The 23974-nt window shown below is 41.5% G+C and overlaps 1 protein-coding gene across 3 annotated transcripts in view; it reads left to right on the top strand.

Annotated features, from left to right (window-relative positions):
- The window catches only part of sema5a (sema domain, seven thrombospondin repeats (type 1 and type 1-like), transmembrane domain (TM) and short cytoplasmic domain, (semaphorin) 5A), a 174088-nt gene that overhangs the window by 62933 nt on the left and 87181 nt on the right, over positions 1-23974 (top strand). For all 3 annotated transcript variants that reach the window (XR_003273311.1, XM_026179439.1, XM_026179438.1), the window contains exons 3-4: positions 8535-8634; positions 14081-14126. Coding sequence is in view for 2 of the 3 variants with exons in the window: in XM_026179439.1 (XP_026035224.1) it covers positions 8535-8634; positions 14081-14126 (146 nt within the window). In the remaining variant the exon portion in view is untranslated. The remainder of the gene's footprint in view (positions 1-8534; positions 8635-14080; positions 14127-23974) is intronic.

The raw sequence follows: 23974 nt of genomic DNA, 5'->3' as shown, positions 1-23974 counted from the left end.
TCACAACAAGGTTGAGACGTTTAGTTCAGTGACTAATCATCAGAGGTGAGGCCTAGCAGACAGCTGCTGGCCACAGCTGCCTGTGTCGGTGTCAACCTGTTAATTAAAACAGCCAAATCCCTAACTTTAAGCCTTATTACATTTGAGTATATGAGTGAATTAAAAAAATAACAGCTCTTCCACCCCTTCTCACGAAGGGATGCATTAGCTTTAAAGGCTAATCTATTTAAAAGTAATGCTTTGGCTTGGTAGGCTTTGAAATGTTTGTTTATGCTATAAATCTGGACATTTCCACACGAGTATCTAAGGGGACTGACTCTCTCCTGGAGTCTTTTTCAAGCGGTCATTCAGAACGACAGTTTTTGGCGCTTCGGGTGGTTTATGTTTTTTTAGCCATGGAGATGTGGCATTTGTGAGTGTGTTTTGCCGCAGCGACTTTGTAGCAAAAAATCGATGTTTAGGAAAACATCTCTGTGGAAAAGTATAGTGCATGGCATATAATTATAACATTTAAATTCATTAGAATTGGACAGGATTTGGAGCTAAGTGCTGGTTTGCATCATTGGTACTGATACATACAGATTAACTGAACCAGGCATCGATGTAAAAGCAACAGAAATCGGACAAATGCAACACTTCAAACACACGTGGTGTTAGTGAATCAGAAAACAGCTTTTTTTTCTTCTCAGGCTTCCAAGAGAGTTGGTTAGTTGTGACTGTGGGAACCAACATGTGCCTGAACGTTTAAGACTGTTTAAGGGGCTAAGCTTCAGCTGAGAACTTTAAAAAGCTCTGTGTACAGCTACTATGTGTCCGTGTTATATTTCTGTTATTCAAGTCTTGGAAACTCGGGAAAAAGCGGGAAGCTACTGAACATGACCATCTCATCCTTAATCTTCTTAGTGGAGAAGAAAGCACCATGTTTTTATTTACCATGAGGATCAAACCAAGTTTATCATTTCTCAGTATCACCAAGCTCTGAATCTTGGAGTGGGTGGTCACAGGGTGAAGCATTAAAAGTGTAAATCAAATTTTGTCTCACCTGCAGTGTTTTAATCCTGGGGTATGAGTGGGTAAGGCTTTATGGAAGTGTTGGGGTACGTAAACACTCAGTGGCACACACACATGCAGGCAGCCCTAGTTTTCATAAAATTGATGCAGTTCCATTTAAATGGCTTGTAAAGCCTGCTGTACTCCTGTTTACATATCAGCTTTGTTATAAAGCTCTAAAGTTCTGCAGACTTTTTCACAGCAGTCATGTGTGGGAAAGAAAATTTGCTTCAAGTACAAGTTTTCACTTGAAGTTTTATCGCCCAACTTTGATTGCATTACTTGCGTTTCAGTCCTATTTATTTTCACCTTGTGTGAGAATCAGCACATTTGCAGGGCTGCTAATTCCCGTGGTCCCATGAAGATGTCCATTTATCTTTCCCTTCACATTTATAGGTATTTCCATTTTGTTTTTTAATAGCTTTCCTTTTGTGCCCTGATTGTGCAGTTCAAACACATCTCGTTGTTCAGGACTGTTTTTTTTTTTTTTAAAAACAGGCTGCTCAATGCTTTTTAGTGACTGCGAAATTATAGCCCATGTGAGGTTTTTTTTTTTTGCAATAAAAGCAAAAAGAAAGAAGCTATGAGTCATTACAGAATATTACAAGGCGTATGCATATGGACATAGACACGCATACGCATATGCTGAGACTGTGTGAGGGAACTGAAGCCTCTCGTTAAACCTATTATCATTGTCTTTTGTGAGTCATGGTGCTCCACGTAATATAATGTAATCCCCGGTTGTTGCGAGTAAACAGTGTGCAGGCTGCCATGACTCCTCTTTAGCCAAGCTGGGAGGACTACAGACACATTAAAGACACCCCTGTGGACCACAACAGCCTAACAGTCCCACTCTACTCGGATGAACATTTCCCTTAAGGACATACACAAACAAATGTATAGCATTTGTCTGTGTATGTCCTTGTTTATGAGTTTTAGTGAGAGTTTCATGGTTTATCCATTGTTATCTGTTGTTAGGATGATGTAGGAACAACACAGGGACATCAAATCGTGTGACCTTCATAGCTGGTGCTTGCATGTATGGCAAGTTAGCATTTGTGGAATATCCACACTGGAAGCGATTCTCATTAATGAAGAGATCTGAGGCAACAGAAAGTGAGAAAGCTCCCATGCTCCTCATTTGTGATGAAAACGTGACAAAATGTCAACGCTTGGGAGGAGGAGAAAAGTAGACATATGGACACATTTCGCATTTGACGTCAAGGAAAATAAGACGCTTTGTGAATCGTGTGGAGCAACTCTCTCTGGTAAAAACACGACAAACATTTAAAATGAATCAACTTTAGATTCAGTCTACAATAATCTTATGAAACAAGGACTAAAACTACACTGACACAAAAAGAATTTAGGCTCTTGAACTATTACTAAAATAAAATGAGACTTAAGTAAAGACTGTGGCTAAAATCAAATCAAAATTAGGTGTCAAAGTTTTCACCGTATGGCAGGAACTTGTCAGTCAAAAAAGAAGTTAGCCACAGGGCTAAAGCGCATCAGCATGAACAAGCTGTCTTGACGAAGACTGGATTAAAAAAACATGCATTTTCAAACATGGAGTTGCCCACTCCGAGTAATTGGAGAGAATCTAGGTGTAAGGACGATTCACATTGCTTTTTGGGAACAGGTTTTATATGCAGGTCTACTAGACCTCCATCTGTGGCTCCTCAGCTCACAGAAAGAAAGAAAAATCCCATGCTCAGCTGGCAAAAAAGGAGTTAAAGTAGAGCTCAAAGAGCGGTTATGACCCATCACGAGAAGCCAAGGTCAAGGTTTGTCTGAGTGGGTTCCAGTGACAGCATTTCTTTCTTTCTGTGTGATTGTGGCCTGACAGTGGAAGGGTGTGCCTCACATGGGTTTGACCCCACTGGGGATGGTGGTTTTCTGACTTGGCACAACACTTGGCTGACAGAACTGCTACTGTGGCGCAAGGGTGCTGTAGTCTAACTACTGCTTTCTGCTTTGTGTGGCGGTTTCAGAAAGAAACATAGAGTTCAGCAGCAATGCTCCAAATGTTTACCCCGAAAAGGTACGCTTGCTGTACTTGAACAAAAACAGGTCCGCATATAGCTCCAGAAGAGGTCCAACGTAAATGTGTGCCATTTATTGGATTACTTTAAGAGGAGCTTTGAAGTATTTCTCTGTTTCTGGCAGGCATGTTTTTGCAGAAGACTCCTGACAAAGGATTTGTAGTGTTACTATAGCCCCTGAGATATACTGTATTAATAAAGCGTTGTATTTAACAAGAGTTCCTAGGTGTAGGCTTGAAAGGCTTTTAAAGGTTATAAACTGTGGTGTAAACAATGTCTTCACAGGCCAAGCCGAGGGCCATGTCTCTGTGGAGAGCAACAGCCCGACTTGTTTTACAGCCACAAACTGAGCTCAGCTTTTATCATCCCCGAACAGCAAACACATCGTTAGAAGGAGGGCAGTGAAAGCAAGAAAATAAACAAATGGTCTTATAGAATTCATAAATGCAACAGGCCGCAAGAAGTGTCAGAGATGCTTTAATTGGCCTTTTGGGGATGTGTCTTTTAAATTTAAAGCCCACTGAGGTCTTTGGAGCTTAACGTCTGTATTAATGTCCAAGGTCAGGTATTCATGAGCCATGTTTTACTTAAATGGGTGGCAATCTGCCTGGGGAACGAATGAGGCGCCATCCATATTTTTGGGATTAGTGCATTTTTACGTTCCCCAACTTCTCTAAGATGTCATCATCATGCATATTTGTTTTCATTTTATATTCCTCTGAGTGGACTGAAGAGATCTGGTCATCCTGGTAAAAGCGCATCTGTCCTAAATACACATTGGATTTAAATATTTTAGTGCACACTTATTTGTGGCTTTTTACCGTGGTTTGTTTTCCATGATTCACTCACTGCCCTGGGGCCATAACACAGCAATGGGGGTTCAAGTTGTAGGACTTCTAGCTGGAAATCGTGCTTGGGTTTGTTTGTTTTTTGGCTCTAAAAAAAACGCAAAAAACAACATGCAGGAACCTCGGGGCGCTGAGGCGTGCATGAAGCTCTTAAGCACCCTCGCCTTTTTTTGCTTTGGATTTTCTCCAACCGCACAGGTGTCGGTTCTTCGAGTGCGCGGACCAGTCGTTTCCTCTTAACAACTTGAACAAATAGTTGCTATTCTCGCCGCAGAGCTATTACCGCAGGGCGGCATTTTAGAGTGAATTGGCTCTTCGTTTATGCGAGCGCCCGCCGCCACACTCTATTTACACCACTCACAGAGAAACCATTCATGTTTCAGAATTGGTTCCACATGTTGCCATTGTTGTCAGCCTGGCAGTGCTGTTGAGCGGCAACTTTAAGCACTGGCAGACTGGAGAGTGGCGTGGCCTCTGATGCTCAGTGTAAATATTTATATATCCTGTCATTTTGTCTTTGTGTCAACTGCCGTGTGTCATAGAAGGGAATAACAAATGGTATGTGAGTGATGGGTTCTATTTTGAGGAGGTGGGAGACAGGGGTTAAGAGGATAAGTTGGGACTGAGAAAAGGGGGGAAGGGGGTTTATATGTGTGTGTTCGCTGGTTTCATGTTGGCCCAGAGCCCTGGCTGCGCTCTGAATTTACACCCCTGATCCGTTTGTGTGTGAGCCGTCCCGCGTGTGTGTCTGCACGCCGTCGTCTTATGAGCAGCCAATCCCCTGATTCAGTCAGCTGCTGTACAAGCCTTGATGTGATTACATTATCACATGCATTTAAAGAGCAGCTCATGTGAACCCATGCAACATGCAAATCAGCGCTGAAATTTAGTAAAGGAGATAGGAAATTGGATTTGTCTTATTAGTTGGGGGGGTCATCCTACTGGTCCCTCATCTGCTAGGTTAACGATAAGGTTAATTTGTTGGCTGTGTGTTGGATCATGTAATTCTGCCTCTAAAATTACCTTCTACAATCTATCCAAAAAAGAAAAAAACACATATATATCAAGTTAGATGAGAAATGGAAATATTTTTTTGGTGATGGTAAACCAGCATCCAGGAATGTTGTTTTGTAAAACTCTTTCCAAGTGTGCCACACTTTTGTAGCGGGAAAGCCAAAGGCCAATGTGCCAAACCCCCCCCCCCATGAATGGGATGTTGGGAAGCTCCGCATATATTTAGCTGCACAGCCTTGGGAGGGCCCATCCACGCTGGCTATGAATGTTTATGAATGGTTCCTTGGCCTCTTCACAAAAGGCCATAAATCCTTTGAGTGCTTTTGTGTTCAATTAGAACCTTTTGCCCCTTTTGCACACTCCTAACAAATATCCCCTCTTCTCCCTCTTTCCGTCTCATACATGCAGACACACACACACAGACACACTCTCCATCACCCCGTTACAGAGCCTCCCCTGGTGAGTCAGGGAGATTTATGAGAAGAAGCTGGGTTCGTCAAGCGCCGTCTTCCCCCCGGGGGGTGTCACAACTGCATTTGTATGCCAGGGATCCTCTCGATGGCGTACTATAAAAAAAACCCCAACAAAAGCCCATTGGAGTCAGAGGATTCGCAGATCCAAAACTTGCTCTCTCCCTCTAGAATAAGCGGAGCAGCAGCCATTAAGCAAAAGGAAATCTTTGGGGTGAAGTTGGTTGCGATCTTCCAGATATTTATTTCAGCAGGGCTAATGAAAATGCATTAATACTGTGTGGAGTAAGACGCGGGGTGTTTTTCTGTCTCGCAGTTCTCTTGTACTTATCACCGGGGACTTGAAAGAGAACAAGGGGAAAAATGTCTTTGCATACAGCGGCGCTGTCTCCACGGATGATATTGTTTTGTTAGGAGAGCCAGGGTTTGGTCCCACTACGTGAGTTGGTGGCAGCAGATGTTCTTTGGAAGCTCGTGTTTCTTTGCTCTGTTTGTCTTCATTTTGAACCACTCACAAATCCCACGTTTGTCACAGAAACTCGAAGTACTTGCTTTTGATGCAGTCAAGGGAGAGCGTGCTTTCATTTGAAACGCTGTCTGACAGGTGTGCCTGAAGAAGCAGATAATGTGTTTCGAGGGGGGATATTCAAGCTGTCCTCTCCCTCTGTTCCAGCCCTGATGGAAAGCTCCCCGGTAAATTAAAAACGTCCCTTTGAAATTTTTAGTCTGGAAATAGCTCGCAAATGTAGTGATGAATGATTTTAAATCACTGTAGCAACCACTAAAAGAAATTTGCCTTGGCACCCTGCTCGGAGATATTCACGCCCGCAGTAATTCCTAGATATCTGAAGGAAATGTCCCATTTAAGTTATTTTAAATGTAACCAGACTTTTGTGTACAGCAATACTTCAATAATGACTCCAGATCAAGCAAGTGATTTGTCACTATAATGACTGACCGACTACTCTCAGCTAAACCTATCAGGTAACCAGACAGTAGACAGACCATCCTCGCAGCTTGATTCAATTGGTCAAGGGTTAATGGGTTGGGCGCCAACAGGCATGTTGTGGATAAGATGTCAGCGTCTGTCTGGGATCTCGCTCGCTCTATCTTTCTGTCTCTATTTCTATGTAACATGGAGAAGCGGTCAGATCGTCCATAAAAACAAAAGTCCAATTCTCATCTGCCTCGTAGTTTTTGCAGAGCATGAATTTCCTTGTGTCAATCAGCACTAGTTGTTCAGTGATGTACTTGTGCTGAATTTAAATGGTTTCCCAGTGAGTCATAAGACATCCAAATTTCAGGTTTCACTTTGGAAGATTTTAAGAAAAGGAGCTTGTGAAACACTAACATCTAAGTACTTTTATCCATGCTGAAGAACGTTTGAATATCAAGCAAGGACGGTGCAGAGCCTTTGTGTTCTTTACTCAGTCTCATCTTCATTTCTTCAAACCCAGTTTAAATCATGGCAGTGAAGAAGTGGACTGACAGATTCAGTTGGGGGATGGTGATAAACAAATATTGTTGTACCAGCACCAAGTACCAGTTGCTCACTTTTAAGTAATTTTCGTACATATTAATGTCTCATTTAAAGCTTGTCTGGGATTCAGGGACACCTTAAAATTTAGCATATTAGTCATAACTGTGTTTTCATTAGAGGATAATCACTTATAAATAATTGTGTTTTGGTTAATTTAGAAGGTGCCCTTCATATCTACATATGCAGGAGGCCTTTTTCAGGGAGCCTGCCATTTCTAGCTGCCTTGTCCCTACATCAGCCCAGAATAGATAAACCAAACATGGTTTCAATGGAGGGCCTTTGGCACGTATACACTAATGTATGGCCACAATAGATTCTTCTATACATACGGGCAACAATGAGACAAACACCAAAACGGCAAATGGTTTTACAGGTGGACACCACTGAAATCTTCCCTCCTCATATTTCTGACTGTTTTTTCACTAGTTTTGCATTTGGCTAGTGTCACTATTAGTAGAATGAGGTAATACCTTATGTATACTCTACAGAATATGAAAACTCCATGAGAGACGGGACAGGTCTGCTCGTTTCTGCAAGGGGGGACAGGATGAGCACTGCTAGAGCTACAAAATGACCTCCAGCAGACTGCTGGTGTGAATGTCTCTGCCCAAACAACCAGAAACAGACTTCGTGAGGGTGGCTTGAGGACCTGACATCCTCTAGTGGGCCCTATGCTTTCCACAGTTGAGAGCAGGTTCACCCTAAGTATATGTAACAGATGTAAAAGGGTTTGGAGAAGCCGTGGAGAACGTTATGCTGCCTGTAACACTGTTTAGCATGCCCGGTTTGGTGGTGGGTCAGTGATAGTCTGGGGAGGTACATCCATGGAGGGATGCACAGATGTCTATATCAGGATGAAGTCTTTGACTCATTGTCAGATCCTACCCTGGTGCAGTGGTCCTGGTGCCTAACAATGCCCAGTGATCTATCCAGGCATTTCATAGGGGAATGAAAGGATTGATACCACTGACTGGTCCCCACACTCGCCTGACTGAAATCCAATTAAAAAAAACCTCTGGGACATTATGTTTCAGTCCATCTTACCTGTACGCTAAACTGTCCAGGATCTCAGTGATGCCCTGGTCCAGATGTGGGAGGAGATCCCCCGGGACACCATCCTTTGTCTCATTAGTAGCATGCCCCAACCTTGTCAGGCATGCATAGAAGCACGTAGGGCCCATACAAAATACTGACTACCATTTTGAATTGCTGCAGTGTAATATCTGCAAAATGGACTATCCTCCCACATCATTTTTTCACTTTGATTTTTGGTGTGTCTTTGAAATCAGCCCTCGGTTTATAATTTTCTTTTCCATCAAACAATGTCGAATCCTTTCATTTCGAACACATTACCCAGTTCATATCAGTGTAGATATGTTTCCCCCTCCATTGAGATCTGATCTGCTTTCAAAGTGTTTTTCTAATTTTTCTGAGCAGTGTATTCGAGTGCCTTGAGAAAAGTTGCAGCACCCCTTTGAACTAACATTATTCATCAGCACAGCTGTCATTTACTGCCAGCTCCACTCTGATTGGCTCATTGATATTTTGTCCTCTGTGTTGTTGACAGAAATGGAGCCCTGGATCTTCAGGTTCAAAGCAGAGGGCACGGTGGATTATTCACAGCTGACCTTTGACCCTGGCCAGAACGAACTTATCGTCGGCGCCAGGTAACCCATATCCAACATTGTTACTTTTCTCATTCTCTTTCCTTTGTCCTTTGTCTTTGTTGTCTGTGCTTTTGTTGTCTTTCATTCTTGTTTTTTTTTTTGCAGCGTTTGTTGGTGCGTTGCATGAGTAATGATCAGTTTCTCCATAGATGTCTTCAAAAGAAAAATGGCTTTGGAGATTGTTTCCAAGTCCATTGTCTTTGTCGAGCACAGCCAAGTGTGTGTGTGTTTGCATATATGTGTACTTGTATTGCTTATGTAGTGAGGACATAAATCTGTTTACACAGTGACTTCGTTGGGATTAGCCTCACTGTTAGAGACAAACACTAAGTGCCCAAAACATAAATCCTTACATTTTAAGGGTGAAGGCTTGGTTGAAGGTCAGGGTAAGGTCAGAGATAAGGATTAGTTAGTAGTAGTTGTGGTTAGGCTAAGATCCCAAATGAATGAATGAATGTATAAAGTTATGAATGAACACTGTTGTTTTTTAAAGAAATTTTATATGTGCTTGAAGACTTAGATGTGTAAGTGTTTGCTTCATTGCTGAAGAAGTATGCTATGCACTTCACTTAATAGCTTTAGTAGTTGTAGAAAGAAATAATCATGGCAGCATCAACAGGAGATAACAGGAAAGCTATCAGGAAGGAGTGCAGCAAAGCAAACAGAAACAAAGTGAGCCCAGGGAATTTACTAATGCACCTAGAACCTTAAGATGGAAAGGCTTAATCTGGAAAATGTATGTGGGTGGATAAAGGTCTTACAGGTGAGTAAATCCCCCCTGGAAAACATGGTAAGGAATATAATATAATATAATATAATATAATATAATATAATATAATATAATATAATATAATATAATATAATATAATATAATATAATATAATATAATATAGCAAATAAAAGCCATCTTTTATTTTTAGCTACCATTCAAGATTCAGTCAGTTATATCAACACATGCATACAACACTCAAAAAAATCAAATAAGAGATTTTCTTCACTTCTCTGTGCCAACTCGATGGCTGTTGAGTGTCTAAGTATGAAAGGCAGTGTAGCTAGATAGATGACTGCAGGTTGGGTTAGAAGTATGAGTGATAATGGAAGGAAGGAGGGATCGATGAAAATATCAATACAGTAAAATAGGAGGCCGTGGCCACGCTGAGACCTGGCTGATAGCCACTCTTCAGGAGACTGATCTTTGCCAAAGCACTTATTTGTATGTGCATGTGTATTCAGGTGCTTGTGGAAACAGACTTTAGGATTTTTACTCTGTAATGAGATATCTGCTTTATTTAGAGAAAAAAAATTAAAGATTGCTCTGTAAAACTGTTTGCTAGCATGAAAAAAAAAGCACCTGATAGGTTATCTTCCTACACGTTTGCAAAATCTGTGTCTGTTCAAGAGCTTTTAAGCAAATCAAGTAATTAAAAAAACAAATGCAGTCCAGATCATCTTTGAATAAAATATTTTTTCTCAGAAATAAACTTAACAAATATCCATATCTATGTAATGCAGCAACTCAGCATACCTGCTTTCTAAAACCATAGACTGTATATAAAAAATGGATACATGCACCATGATATCACTTTATGTTTTGTGGGTTTACATTTCAGAACCTCAGTTTGGACAACGTCATCTTGTTTTTTGTTTTGTTTTCTGTTTGTTGAATTTACTTTCCATTGCCAGGCTTTGTTGATGAGTATTTAGATCATGCTAGCTAGCTAAGTGAGCAAGCTACATAAATATGGGAGTATTTGACATGTGCAGATACCTGCTTATTAATGCTAATGAATGAATAAATTAGGACAAATATCTGTGCAGCAAATAGCATTTCTTTGTCATGTAGCTGCATTAAAAATTGTCCAAAAAGCACCAACACCACAAACATGGCTGAGGTCCATTTCAGTGAGTCTGCACCTTCTGATCAAAGATGGTAAACTTTTAAGTCTTGCACAATAAGTTTTATAATTCTACGACTGTCATGAGGAGAAAATAGCTATAGAGTCCAAAGTTATTACATATTTATATCTATTTGTAAAGCTGGGCATTTTAACTTGATAGCCTATAGGCACTGACCTACTTTTGTAGCCAGTCACACAAGACCTTTCAAGTAGATTTCAGCTTGTCCGAAAAAAGTCATTTTAGGGCCCGAGGTATACATCCACACTAGGGCTGCCACAAACGATTATTTTGATAGTCGACTAGTCACTGATTATTTTTGCAATTAGTTGACTAATCAGATCATCATCCACTGGACATAAAACGTACAGCTTATTGCACCAGCATGCATCTGCTCTTATATAACTATCATTAGCTTACAGCTTTAAGTGTTTAAGGTATGTGCTAAGTAAAAATAAAGACAAGATGATAGTTTATTAAAGTTTAATGAAATCTGCAGATTGTTTTGGTGGAGTTTAATAAACTCAGTCTCGTCTGCTCCTTGCTATCTAAAATATAACGGGACACCGGAGTATATTTTCGAGCATCTCACACTTCTGATAATCAGCTGTCTGCTTGACGTTTATTCAGCTGTGTAAAAACTATAACTTTAATCTCAGCCAAACCGATTTACTCAGAAACAAATAAAATACTGAAAAAAGCCAAACAATAACATTTTTAAGTTATCTAAGTGACTTATATATGTTTAACCTGAGTAGCGAAAGACGGGGGTGGGTTTTGAAAACGATTTGCCGGGAGTCCGGTGTCCTCTAGTGAGCCTTGCCCCCGGCTAGCTATCGAGCTAGTGGGTAACAGACGTCTCCGAAAACGTCGGAGCGCTTTTGAAAATATGTGGTGTCTTGATAAACTGAGCAGATATTTGAGGTTTACACAGCTACATTCTCGCCTGAAAATATGTTAAACGTTTATTTTGTGACCCAGAAAGAATAATAAGAGTAATATTAAAACTAACTAGCTGCCGCCATTCTTGGAAACTGCGCTGGGCCGCGCTATGAATTCTGGGACACAGCTTTTTCTTCTTCTTCTTCGCGCTTTAACAGCAGCTGGCATCCTTGTACATGCAGTGCTGCCATCTTCTGTTTCAGTCCGTTATTACACTCTTAAATCCTACTACTTATTCCTGCATCTTTTGTGATCTCACAAAGCTTCAAACGACGCGTCGACTATTAAATCAGCCGTCGACGATTTTGATCGTCGATGTAATCGTGACTAGTCGACTAATCGTGGCAGCCCTAATCCACACCTCACTTGCAGCTGGTCTGTCTGTACTTAAAGGCACAAAGTGAAATTTCTTCTTCTAATTGTTCAGCCTAAGAGTGTGTGTATATACATTTCTATATATATACAAAGTCAGTTACAAGCTGATTTAAGTTGGGAAAGAAAGTCTAAAAAAAAAAAAAACGAGACTGGCAGATTATAATCTTCGGCAGATTATTCGAAACCGTGGGCACATTTCATATGCACATATAACATTCCTCTTTAAAAATTTGCCTTTTGGTGGCACAGACCTGCAAAAACATGGATATTACAGAAATCTCAAAGGGGGGAAAAAATCACAGTAAATAATGCTTTTAGTCCTAATTGTCAAGTTTCATGTGATCTCATTCTGGTAATGGTGGATAATGGCTGTAGTAGACAGCCTGAGACATTTTTAGTCAAATTATAGAATATTCCTCTTGAGACAGCATTCATTACAACTATGATGTTTCTTGAAAAGTTAGAAATGCCAGTGAATCAGTGTTGTTTGTGTCTTGCAGATTTGAAAAGCTCCAGGCAAGGCAGGACATACTTATTAGAGTGTGATTTCACAGTCAGGCTTTGATTGTCCTTCAGTTGCCTCCCCCCCCCTCTCTCTTACTGTTTTCATACATGTGAAACCCTGGGAATAGGAGCATAAAACCTTTTAGCTATGCTTTATCTACTCTTTTTTTGGTGTCCTAATTATGGGTTGGAGAAACCTAGAGGTCCATCATTTGCTGCAGTCGTTGAATTCAGCCATCCGTTGAATACAGTTCATTTCAATACCCTGACTACGCTCTTACAATTCCTTGTGCCACCTATGAAAAGATTCATTTTAACTCCAACTGCGGGAACTTCAGAAGCTTCAGATGTGGCATTTTTAAAGGGGAACTTCACCAATTTTACACAACAAAGTCTATTTACAATTCCCGTATTATACTGCAGCATATGTGGAACTGAACTCGACAAAGGTCAGTGTGATGAGAGCAAGTTTCCCAAAAAATAAGAGTAAAAATGAGGGAGTGGCGCTGGAGAGGACTGAGGCTGTCTGAAGTCTGTAGCCTGCTTCTCATCCTCGCTTGAGCCTCGTGGATTGAAGCTACATAACTAGTTGCAGTAAAACAGGCATATAAAAAAGAAAGCACATCCTCTTTTAAATTAGAGGTTTTATATATCAGGAATAACAATAAAATAATAAAAATAAATTGTATGGTTCTTACCGAATTCTAAAATCAGATGAACAACAACACATGGCATATATAACACACTGTATTTTCTTTTCTCAACATAAACGAAGCCAAAATATCAAGTAATCTTTTACTACTTTAATAAAACTGAAGACTGTAGGAAGGGTAAGCCGTAGGTGCTGCTAATCAGATGGACTTGATTAATTAATCACCAATCTCTAGCAGTTTTTATAATTTGCTTGAGTCAGGCTTGTGTTAACAAAGGAAGAACGATAACAGCAATAATCTTATAGAAGAAACCGTTTCTGCCCATCAATCTGAGAAGGGTTATAAAGCCATTTCCAATTTGAGGTCCACCACTCTACAGTGAGAAAGATTATTCACAAGTTAAAAATGTTCAACACAGTTCAGAGAAACTGCAAAAATCCCAAGAGGTATATTTTAGACTCTACAGGCCTCAGTTAGCATGTAAAATGTTAATGTTCATGACACTACAATTAGGAAAAGGCTGAACAAGAAGGGCTTGTTTGGACGGTTTGCCAGGAAAAACCCTCTTACCTCTAAAAATGGCATGGAAGCTAAGGTTTGCAAAGTTGCATTTGAACAAACCACAAGACTCCTGGAACAATGAACAGATGAGACCAAAGTGGAGATGTTTGGCCAAAAGCAAACACAGCAAACCAGCACAAATACTTCATACCAACTGAGGGAAGTATGAGGATTTGAGCTTGTTTTGCAGCCACAGGACCTGGGCACCTTTAGGTCATTAAGTCAATCGTGAACTCCTCTGTACACCAAAGTATTCTACAGTCCAACAGATAAAGCTTGGCCAAGATTAGGTCATGCAACAGGACAATGATCTCAAGCAAATCTACAGAATTCCTGAAAGAGAAAACAATTAAGGTGCAGCGATGGTCCAGTTAAAGTAAAATCTTAGAATTGAAATGGAAACGCCTTTTAATAACAGTGCAGTTTTGACCTGTTGTCCGATCCTCACACCTTTGTTTCTTGCTTTCAGTGCATTAAAGGGCTCCATTAACTCACACCTTCCCTTCTTTTCACAGAAATCACCTCTTCAGACTCAATCTTGAAGACCTGACACTGATCCAGGTGAGTGCTAATTCTGTCTCCCGCTGCCGTCTCACTCACCCAGTTTTCTAGGCGAATGCGTATTAACTCTGTCTGCTCGTATGACTCCCCCTTCAACAAACACTGCGCTAATTTTAGCACGCTGCGTGTCTGTGCTCGCAACTTAAAGCGGTTACAGCAAAATGGTTTAGCGTTTCACGTGTCACAACAACTTCACAACCCGGTGGAGCTCCAGTGGGCTCGGTTGACGGCGCCGTGGGTTGATACTCGCAGTGAATGAAAGAGTGTTGATAGGAAGCGTTGTCTGTGTTAATGTCCTCCTTGCTGAAATCCAATTTGAAGGTGTTTGTGAAATTTGAAGCTGTACTTTGCCACATGTCTAAACTTTTAAAAGATCTTCTGCAATTTCTTTAATGTGATGCTACAAATGATTTGAAATGGCAAACAGAAATCAAAGTGTCCTAACATCTTGCGCGCGCGTTGCACGAAATATGTATAAATAGCTGTGCGCGCAAGCTGGCAATTTAATTTTTTCACCCTGTCTTTCCCACATGTTGTCGCTAATTTCTTTTTCCAACATCCTCTCATTTCACTTTCTTTTTTTCCTCTCTTCTATGAGCCCACATATCCCCACCTGTGGAGCAAGCCAATTTTGTGACCCACTGAGTTACCATACAAACACTGACACTTTGAGGGCTTTATTTGCAGGTGGTAACAGCAAGCCTTCTTTGATGCTTAGACAACTCTTTATGTTTGCCATTTACACTCTAGAAAACCAGGGGAGAGGAGAAAGAGAATCAGGGGAGCAAGAACGGCTGGGTGGAACAGGAGTGTTGTTGACATAGATCTGACTAGAAGGGGAAAATGGGGAAAATGGACAGAAGAAATAAGAAGCGAGGCTGAATTTGTTAGGCAGGAGGGAGTGGAGGGTAAAACGCACAAAGGAATCAGGGAGCAGTGAGACAGCACACAGACAACGAGGGAAGAAAGCAGGAAAAAAAACCCCGCAGAGAGAGACGAGGATTCACGCAGAGCCGGTCTTTTGTGGCCGCTCGCTGGGACTCCGATGCTTTTTAAAGTTGCTCTGTGGCATCCGCGCACCCAGCTATCCTCCCCTTCTTTTTTTCATCCTGTGCTCGACTGGGTTTGCAGAATCAGCAAGGAGATTCCACTGAGCCAATCTACCCTGCATCTCCAAGATGTCTTCTTATGAGAGAATAGGATCTGGTAATCCGTGCCAAGGCCTGGGGCTGGTTTAAGCTGACCTGCACACTAGTCCCAGCTTCGCATTTAACCATGCCAAGGCCATAAAGTCAAGCATAAATATATATCCAAGTGGTGGAATTTAAGGAGGAAAGGGGGAATTATTCCTTTCACCTCCTTGAAGCGTCTTTCTTTCCTTCCTTTTTTTTCATCCAAGCATGAAACAGGAGATTAAATGCGCAAAGATTTGGTTGCCTCTGCGCCTGGGTTTACATATATTTCTCATTCTTATTGTTGTTGGATATGAAAGCCTTGAATGAATTTCCCCTTTGGCGCTGTTGCTCCACTCACATTACACGCATTGCTGATTGATCAAATAGATTTACTAGGGAACATGGCGCTGAAGGTGGCAGAGCCAACAAAGAAAGTTTGAGCAGAAGCACTTGTTAGTAGTCCTGTGCATTTTATTACGGTTGCACCAAGGTTCAAGAGAGTTGCATGAGCTTCTCTCTCTCTCTCTTCTGCAGGAGGAAATTAAGCTAAAAGCTACACCTACGCCTGTCTTTGTGATTTCACCCCATCCTCATGTATCAACCCTGTCAGATAATGCCCGATGGCAGTGATTTGTTCTTGCATGGATGGCAGCGTTAAGAAGGAGGCTGTGTATGATTTGACAGAGCACAAGGTTTAAAGCTACTGTAATACAAACAGCCGGTAATATGCTAAAGAGTTGGGTATGATTACCTTATGATTGATGACTGATCTCATCATGCATGAAACCTTTCTGGGGAGGACAAAATAAAAAACAGCCACCAAGGTTTTCTTTGAGGCAAAGATTAATCCAACCTACCTCTCCTGCCCTTGGATGCAGTGTGATAAGTTGCTTTCAAGCTTTTCAAGAGGCAGAAAATGAACTGGGAATATCTGGTAGTCTTACTGTTGTATTACGAAGGGTGTGGGGGGTTTGAAAGCACTGACACTTGGACTGGTAGCTAAACACTGCCCGTCTGTTGCACATATCGAGATGAGACAAAGAGCTTGATCGACCCTGAGCCCCAGCAAACATAATCTCCTCAGTAAATTGGCTCCTTGTTTGGAGGTAATAAAAACCAGAAAAAAGGGCAACAGCTGGAGAGAAAGCGGACTTTTGTTTTAAAAAAAAAATAGTGGATGCGAATTCATCTGTGAAGTGTGTGTTTTCTAAGAAGACCTTAAAGATTTGGTCTTAGGAGTGTAAACTGTGTCACTCCCTGAGGAAAGCTATAAAGGGTGTTTACAAGACAGAGGCGCACTTAAAGAATCATAAAGAGAAGAAAATATTTCACATCACGTTAACTTTCTAACCTGTGTTCAAACCGAGTGGCAGTTTGGGGTTGAAGTGGGAAGAGTCAGTCATCAACACATGCGTCAGCCCTCGCAATGACCTTGATTGGAGTTAATATCTCATACTTAAAGGTTTTTTTTCCTGCTGTGTCTCAGTAGCCTGAAGAGGCTTTCCTCTCCCTGTCAACCTCTACCCTCATCGTCACTGATCTGGAAAACACTGTCAAGAACAAAAGGTGGATACTTTTCTCCTTGCTCCACTTTCAAAACTTGTGCAGCAGAGTCGAAAAAAAATAGAAGAAGAAGACAGGAACGTAACTGTGCAGCATGTGCAACTACTGAGACATTTAGAGCTTCCACAGACAAACAATTAGCTTGAAACGACCCAACGAAGCACAATTTCCCTTCCTCCATTTACAGTAAATTGCACATTACATGTCATCTCCATTCAGTATTGTCCTTCTGCCCTGTTTATCATTCATATCCTGAGATCAGCTACTGCCAGCCTTAGGGGAAGCAAATCAATGCTGGCACTGCCATTGCTAACTATGCCAGCTCAGATTAATTGCTTGTTTTTCTGTCTGCACGTGAGCTCACCAAATAATATCAGCATGCCCATTTTTTAGCAGCGTCTTTACTTCTTTACTTGGGCTAATAAACCACTGCTAACTTCCATGCTCGTCCTTAAAAGCATGAACCGAAAGGACCCAAAGTTTCTAATTTGCATTCAGTGATAAGAGTCTATTGAATTCATATAAACAAAGGTGCTAATGTAAGAAGAAATTACCAGGGGAGGGGGAAAAAAGCTAAACGCACACACACACTCAGCCTGTACAAGCCAATATCAGGATCCTGCTTCCATGCTAAATCGGAATAAGATGCAGAAGATGAGCCTGAGTTTCAACAGAAGAACCGAGGCACAGCGTTAGTCAATAAGCACCGGGATGAGGAAGGATCAGTGGTATTGTTCATGATTCAATACAGGCGAGGAGGAGAAAATAGTGGAAATTCACTCCAGCCTCTCTCTTGTCCTCCTGCACTGGCACAGGAAAACACTATCCATAACAGTTTCCCCTGGCAACAGACACTGTATGCTGTTGAGATGTATTTTGTGCTTTTATTTTTCTTTGCTTCCTCTTGTATTGTGTCCTTCACCCCGTCCCCCTCTTTTTAAATTTTTTTTAAAAGAAGGACTTTTTCCACTTTTGCATGTCTAATATATCACGGCCTTGTCTCTTGTAATTACACTGCATCAGCCAAACAATTAGCCCTGCTAATCAGTAGCTAACAGAAACTGTCCTTCATAGCTCTGGAAGCATTTCCAATTCACTGAGCTGAACGCTAACTTGGCCGTTTAAATGCATAGACCAAAATGCACGATTGGAACTGGAGATGCAGACACGTACAGTGATATCATGGACGCGACGGCATGTTCAACCATAATAGTTGTGAGTATACTGTAAAAGGCAGACAGTAGCAGGGGGTCTCTTCTACACGGACTCATCCGTTCAAAGTGTCACGATGATATGAGTAGAGACACGGACCTACACGTTGGCAAAGGCATGACATCAAGACCAATTTCGCGTGTAAATCTTCCAGCAGCTTACATCAGCAGACATCAATGTGAATAGTAAATACTGTGCCAGCACATCAGAAGGTAATATCAGATATTCATAAGCCAGATTAGATTTCCCCCCACAGGATTTGTCCAGCTCTTACTCTCAACCTGCCGTCCCCTTGTAATGAGGCGCACAGCTAGTCATTTCACAAAGCTAGACAGCTGTCAGCAGCGAGTGTGTTCTCTGGACCCTCTTTATGCAAAATATATTCAATATCATGTCTGGAAACTGCTGTTTTGGAATTCAGCTCCTCACTCCCTCCTCCATCTCACTGACTACCTCACTCAGCCCACACAGTCTGCCTTGTTCTGGCTGACTCCTAAGTTGGACTCTGTTTTCGCTTTGTTGTTTCCCCCCTGTCTATTTGTCCCTTATTTTCCCTTTTCTGTTCTTTCCTCTGTCGTTGTCCATCTCCCTCCCTGCCTACACTCCCCCTTTGTATCTCTCCTGCACCCACCACACCTAACAATAGCCCCTCAGTGTGAGGGCTGACGAGAGACTTGGGCACAATGGTTCATCTCTAAGGACTGCACCCATTACAGGGGGCAGGATAGAGGGTGGACGCGAGGAAAAAAAAAAAAAATCTTCTCCACTGCTTTCATTTCTTCCCTGAAGCAACAAATGACTGTGGTAAATTCTCTCTGCCTAACTGAATTTCTGCATCGTAATCACATTTTATGTTACTTAACATACTATTCCAGTCTATTTTAATTTTCCTATTTTTTAGCCGCTTTGGTTAAAAATAAAACTGTCCATCAAGCTCTCGCTGAGCACTAGATGGTAGCAGTGATGCTTAAAATAAATAAAATGTGACAACAAACAGGCGTATTCGTACAAATTATCCAGAAAATTTCTCCATTTAGAAAATTCAGAAATTAGAAAATATTTAGAAAAGAAAAGAGTAAAAATATTGAGCGCTAACATTTCAAGCAGCTATAGATCTGTCAAGCTAACCTGAGCTAGTACTGCAGTGACCAAACAGCTGTGTTTAGACCTGTTGACAATAAGCACAAGCTTCTCTTTACAGCTGAGCTATTTGGCAGCGTGTGCGTTCAAGACCTCTTGTTTGGCCTCCTGTTGTGTCTCTACAAATAGAAAGTACTATATAATTAACTTTTTCACTGATATTCTAAAATAATTATTGGTCTTAGTCAGTGGTGTGCGATGACTTTTACAGAAAGGAAAGCAGAGCAAATGATCCCCCGACCACCAAATGATCAGTTGAGAAGTTCCGCTGTTTCTCACCCACCAACGAGACAAATTGGACCAGATGAAAACATAATAAACATTTCATGATTAATGTGGCCTGTCTTTTCTGTGCTGACAGCATCTCTCCAGGATCTTGCTGCATTCTGCCTGGATGTCATAAACACTGTGAACTCTTTTCTGGCTGTTTATTTTTGCTGTATAGGGAGGGCGCCTATAATACCCATCAAAATATATACTGTTAACTAAGAATGACCAATGATGGAGGAGTTATTTAGATTTTATTTCCTTTGAAAACCCTACAATTAAGCATACATCGTGTAAAGGTCTCCATCTCCATAATGTCCTACCCACTGCTTCTTTCCTGGTGCCTTTGTCTTAATCCAGTTTTTGGTGATCTTTGCTGCAGAAAGGAGAATTTTAGCCAAGTAACGGCCCTTTACATGTAGGCTACAGCACCTTTCAAGTATCCAAGATACAAAACAAGGCAAGTTCTGGGAATTATATAACCTAATATATCACAAACAGCTGAGTTAATTTTGACTCAGAAAATGTGAATTTTTCTACATTTCCAGAAAATGTGTGCATTATCTAGTTGATTCCATCCACTCAGCCTCCAACACTGTTGTTGTGTATTGGTTTGTTTATCTTAGGTGCAATAAAATACGAATTATACAGTCACATTTTAGACACAAAGCATTCATTGATAAACTCCCTATCAGAGAATTGCTTGCTGGTTATTGCAATTTTGTGGGAAATCAGATACACATTTTTCCCCCTCCAGCGGCAAGGGTACCTAGACCCGGGGCTTAGAGTACGCTTGGGGAGTGTGATTGTGTGTACAGTGTCTCTTTATGTCTGTCTCCACGTTGGGTGAGTTTTGAGTAATTGCATATGAGAGCATGAGGGTGGGAATGGATGTTTGTATCTGTGTGTACCTGTATGTCTGTGTCTATATGTCAGGTTGGGTATCAGACGCCACCTCTCTGGGGACATTTCAGGCCCTCCAACACAGCAAAATCTCCAGTGTTAAATTAACACTAGAGAGTGTCTATATGGGTCCACACCTCTGAGTGTTAAATACAACACTGTTGAGTGTTAAATTAACACTTTTGACAGTGTTATATGTTTAAAAGTAACCTAGTCAGTTTTGAAGATTAACAAAGACTAACACTGAGCAGTGCTGATTTTCTAACACTGGAATATTTCTAACATTTTGAGTTATTTTCCAGTGTTAGAAAATCAGCACTGCTCAGTGTTAGCCTTTGTTAATCTTCAAAACTGACTAGGTTACTTTTAAACATATAACACTGTCAAAAGTGTTAATTTAACACTCAACAGTGTTGTATTTAACACTCAGAGGTGTGGACCCATATAGACACTCTCTAGTGTTAATTTAACACTGGAGATTTTGCTGTGAAGGTATGGAGGCCTATCTCTCCCTACCACCACTTCCCCTGCCAGTGGCAGACGCCCTCAGACATCGGTGCGTTGGTGGGTCTTTGTGTCTGGGGATGGGCATCCAGGTACACACCGGCTCACTCCTTGGTGGCTGCTTATCGGGACCTGGATCCTGGGGCTCGCTCGGGCCACTTCGAGGGTGGGGTGCCCTCGGCCTCTCGGCCTGGGGCTCGGTCAGGTTTTTGTTTTTTGCCCTTTATCCCCGTCCCTCTTCTCCGCTGTTTTTTCCCCCTCTTTCTTTCTCCCTTTTCTTTTCCTCATTCAAGTCTGTCCTGTATCTAGCAAGTGAAAATAAAAAAAATAAAAAAAAAACAATAAAAGGTGAATCAAATAGACCATTACGGCAAGGCTGGGATGGTCCATTTGGTAAAGTAAATCCGTTGGGCATCTTTCTTCGCCTTTAGACAATAATTCTGATGGCAAAAGAGCCAAACAGGACAGGCAAAGAATAAAAGATACACATTTTAAAGGAAACTGCTTGTTTATTTCTTTTTTAATTTATTACTGGTGTGTGTGTGTTTGTGTGTGTGTGAGTGTGTGGTTTTGATTGTTAGTCCATAGCGCTTTATGAGAGTTGCTTATCTTTTTACGTGAAATAACGTAAGAGTTTGAGATTCCAGAGGGGCTGGCAGCAATGCACTCAGTGAAAGGGACTACTTGTTTATTGAGGTAGCTTTATGCTTGCATAGCCTGGAGCTGAAATGGGACAACATGGGAATGCTAATGAAATATTTCGCGCCTATTGCAAATTTCCATTGCCGAATTGTAACATCTACTCTTATCTGTATTAAATCGATAGGTTTCTAAAAGAGATAAAAGAAATATTGTGCAGAATTGAGTTCAACTTATTGGTACAGCCCTCCTCCAGGGTCCCTATTTCTCAAGTGGCCCTTTAGGGAAAATGAAATGCGCACCCCTACTCTGCACTCCAGTTTATGCATTAGGAGCCTACCTCAGGTGGCTGCTTTTCTTTCTCGCTTTCACTTCTTTGTTTTTTACTTCAGAAGTGGCGTTTGCAACTCTGTCATGATCCTGGCCAACATGGCCCAGGATCATGACACTCTCTTTCTGTCTTATCTTCTTTGCTTCCCCTCTATGTCTTTATTCTAGTTCCCTCTAGGTGACAAAGGCACAGAAAAGACTTGTGTGAAGCAGCTTCCTCTGATAAAGCCAAGAATTATTATTACTTAATGACAGCACATTCCAGACATATTTCAGTTTAAGACAGATTCATCTTGGAGGCACAGGGGCTGAACAATAGCATTCTAATGAGCTTTTAATGTTTCCTAATGACACTGGCGCTTGCTTAGCTCGGCTGTGATTCTGTTCTCCACTCTGGACCATTTGAGCCTGGGCAGTCAGATTAGGTGGCACTAGCAGTCTGTGATGTCAGCATATCACCACTTAACTTGCGCGTGGACATCACCTACTTCAGTAGCTGTAAAGTTGATGTCTTAAATATGAAATGAGAATATGTATTATTCCGAAAATACGTTCTGCACCACTCAGGATGACGATAAATCACATGATTGTCCCGTGATGACAAAAAGAAACACTTTGCTCCCACTAATGTGATTTCAAGTTGTAATATAGCCTCGTACCATGACTGATTTTTTACACTGAAAGCTTGTGAGTAAGGTTTCAGGCCATTAACAGTTTTTCTTTACCCCCCCCATGCGATTAGCTAAAGCGCTCTCAGCGCTTTCAGCACCCACATTGAATTCAGCTGGGACCAGCAGTGGTGCTGTGTGTGCAGGCTGTGCTGTTTGTGCTGATGTGTGTGGTTTGTGTAGTGGATGGATGCACAGCCCCAGAATAGCCAGCTTTGGCCTGGAATGGAAGTGACACACAAGAGACAGAGAGAAGCCAGCGTCCATTAATGTCCCATATCTTATCCTCCCCAAATTGCAGCACACACACTGAGCACTTTCCTTCCTTTAAGCCCCTCCTCCCTGTTACTGAACTGTGTACACATTTAGGTGTTTCCATGCCTCCCAAAGGTCACTGAAGCAGAAAACAAAAGCTCTTGTCGTAAAACGCAGCATAAACTTCTGCCGCCTTCTGAAGAAGAAATAAAAGTTCTACTAAATGCTAAGGGGTGTTCAGCTTTCGTTCCCCCTCTTGTCCTGGCATAAAACAGTCCTGATACCAAGGTGAAATCTAATATTCTCTGTCAGTTAGCGATATTTACTATATTCCCACAGAGAGAAGTACTGCACCTCTGGCTACTTTCCAGGTTATTACTGCAGGAAAGTTGTACTGCTGTGGGCAACAAAAAAAACAGAAGTTAAATAGTCTCACTTTTGGAAACTTTTTGTGACTCGGCATTAAGCGTATTATTTCACCAGCCAATTTTTCTTTTAGGTATTCGTGTCTCTGCCAGTCATGCAGAGCTCGTGGCAGTGGTGGCTAATTCTGCCTGTCACAAGTGCGAGCGTCTTAGTGGCCTACTGCCCTCCCAAGGCCAGCAGGCATTTCATGAATAGAGAATTTTTATCAATGAGGAAGCCCCCTTCTCCAGGGGTTACGAGGAAATTAAAAGGTAGAAAGTGGAGCACGTTGGTGCTTTCACCCTTGGAGGAGAAAAAGTCGGCTTTATCTTCTTATTCTTCCTCCTGCTGCCTTAAAATGTCAGAGGCGTCCCTCTGTTTCTCCTTCACATGTAAATCACGTTGACACCCTACTCTAGGGACTCGCCTGTTATGTCTTAAGAGCCCTCCTTTTCCCTCACACATAAATCAAATTGACATTCGGCTTGCACGCTCTTGCGTCTCATTTTTTGGGGGTCTCTGCTTGCTATCCACCTTAATTGGATTCCATGTCTGTATTTAACAGGGCTTATAAACGCGTGTGTGTGTGCCGTAAGAGCGTGCGAGAACGTGTGTGTGCCTCTGAGAGTACAGTGAAGATGTGATGTCAAATTAATTTTCGCCTCTGTTTGAATCCTTCCCTCCTCACCCAAGTCGATCGCTGTATGCTGTATGCTTTTCTATTTGATTTTCTAAATGTGTTTTCCTGTCTTCTGTGGCATTTGTATTGCCGAGCTAGTCAACAAAC

Source organism: Astatotilapia calliptera, chromosome 9 (assembly GCF_900246225.1).
Source record: "Astatotilapia calliptera chromosome 9, fAstCal1.2, whole genome shotgun sequence".
NCBI lineage: Eukaryota > Metazoa > Chordata > Actinopteri > Cichliformes > Cichlidae > Astatotilapia > Astatotilapia calliptera.
Note: the sequence above shows the minus strand (reverse complement) of the source record. Positions and strands in the feature narration are given on the sequence as shown.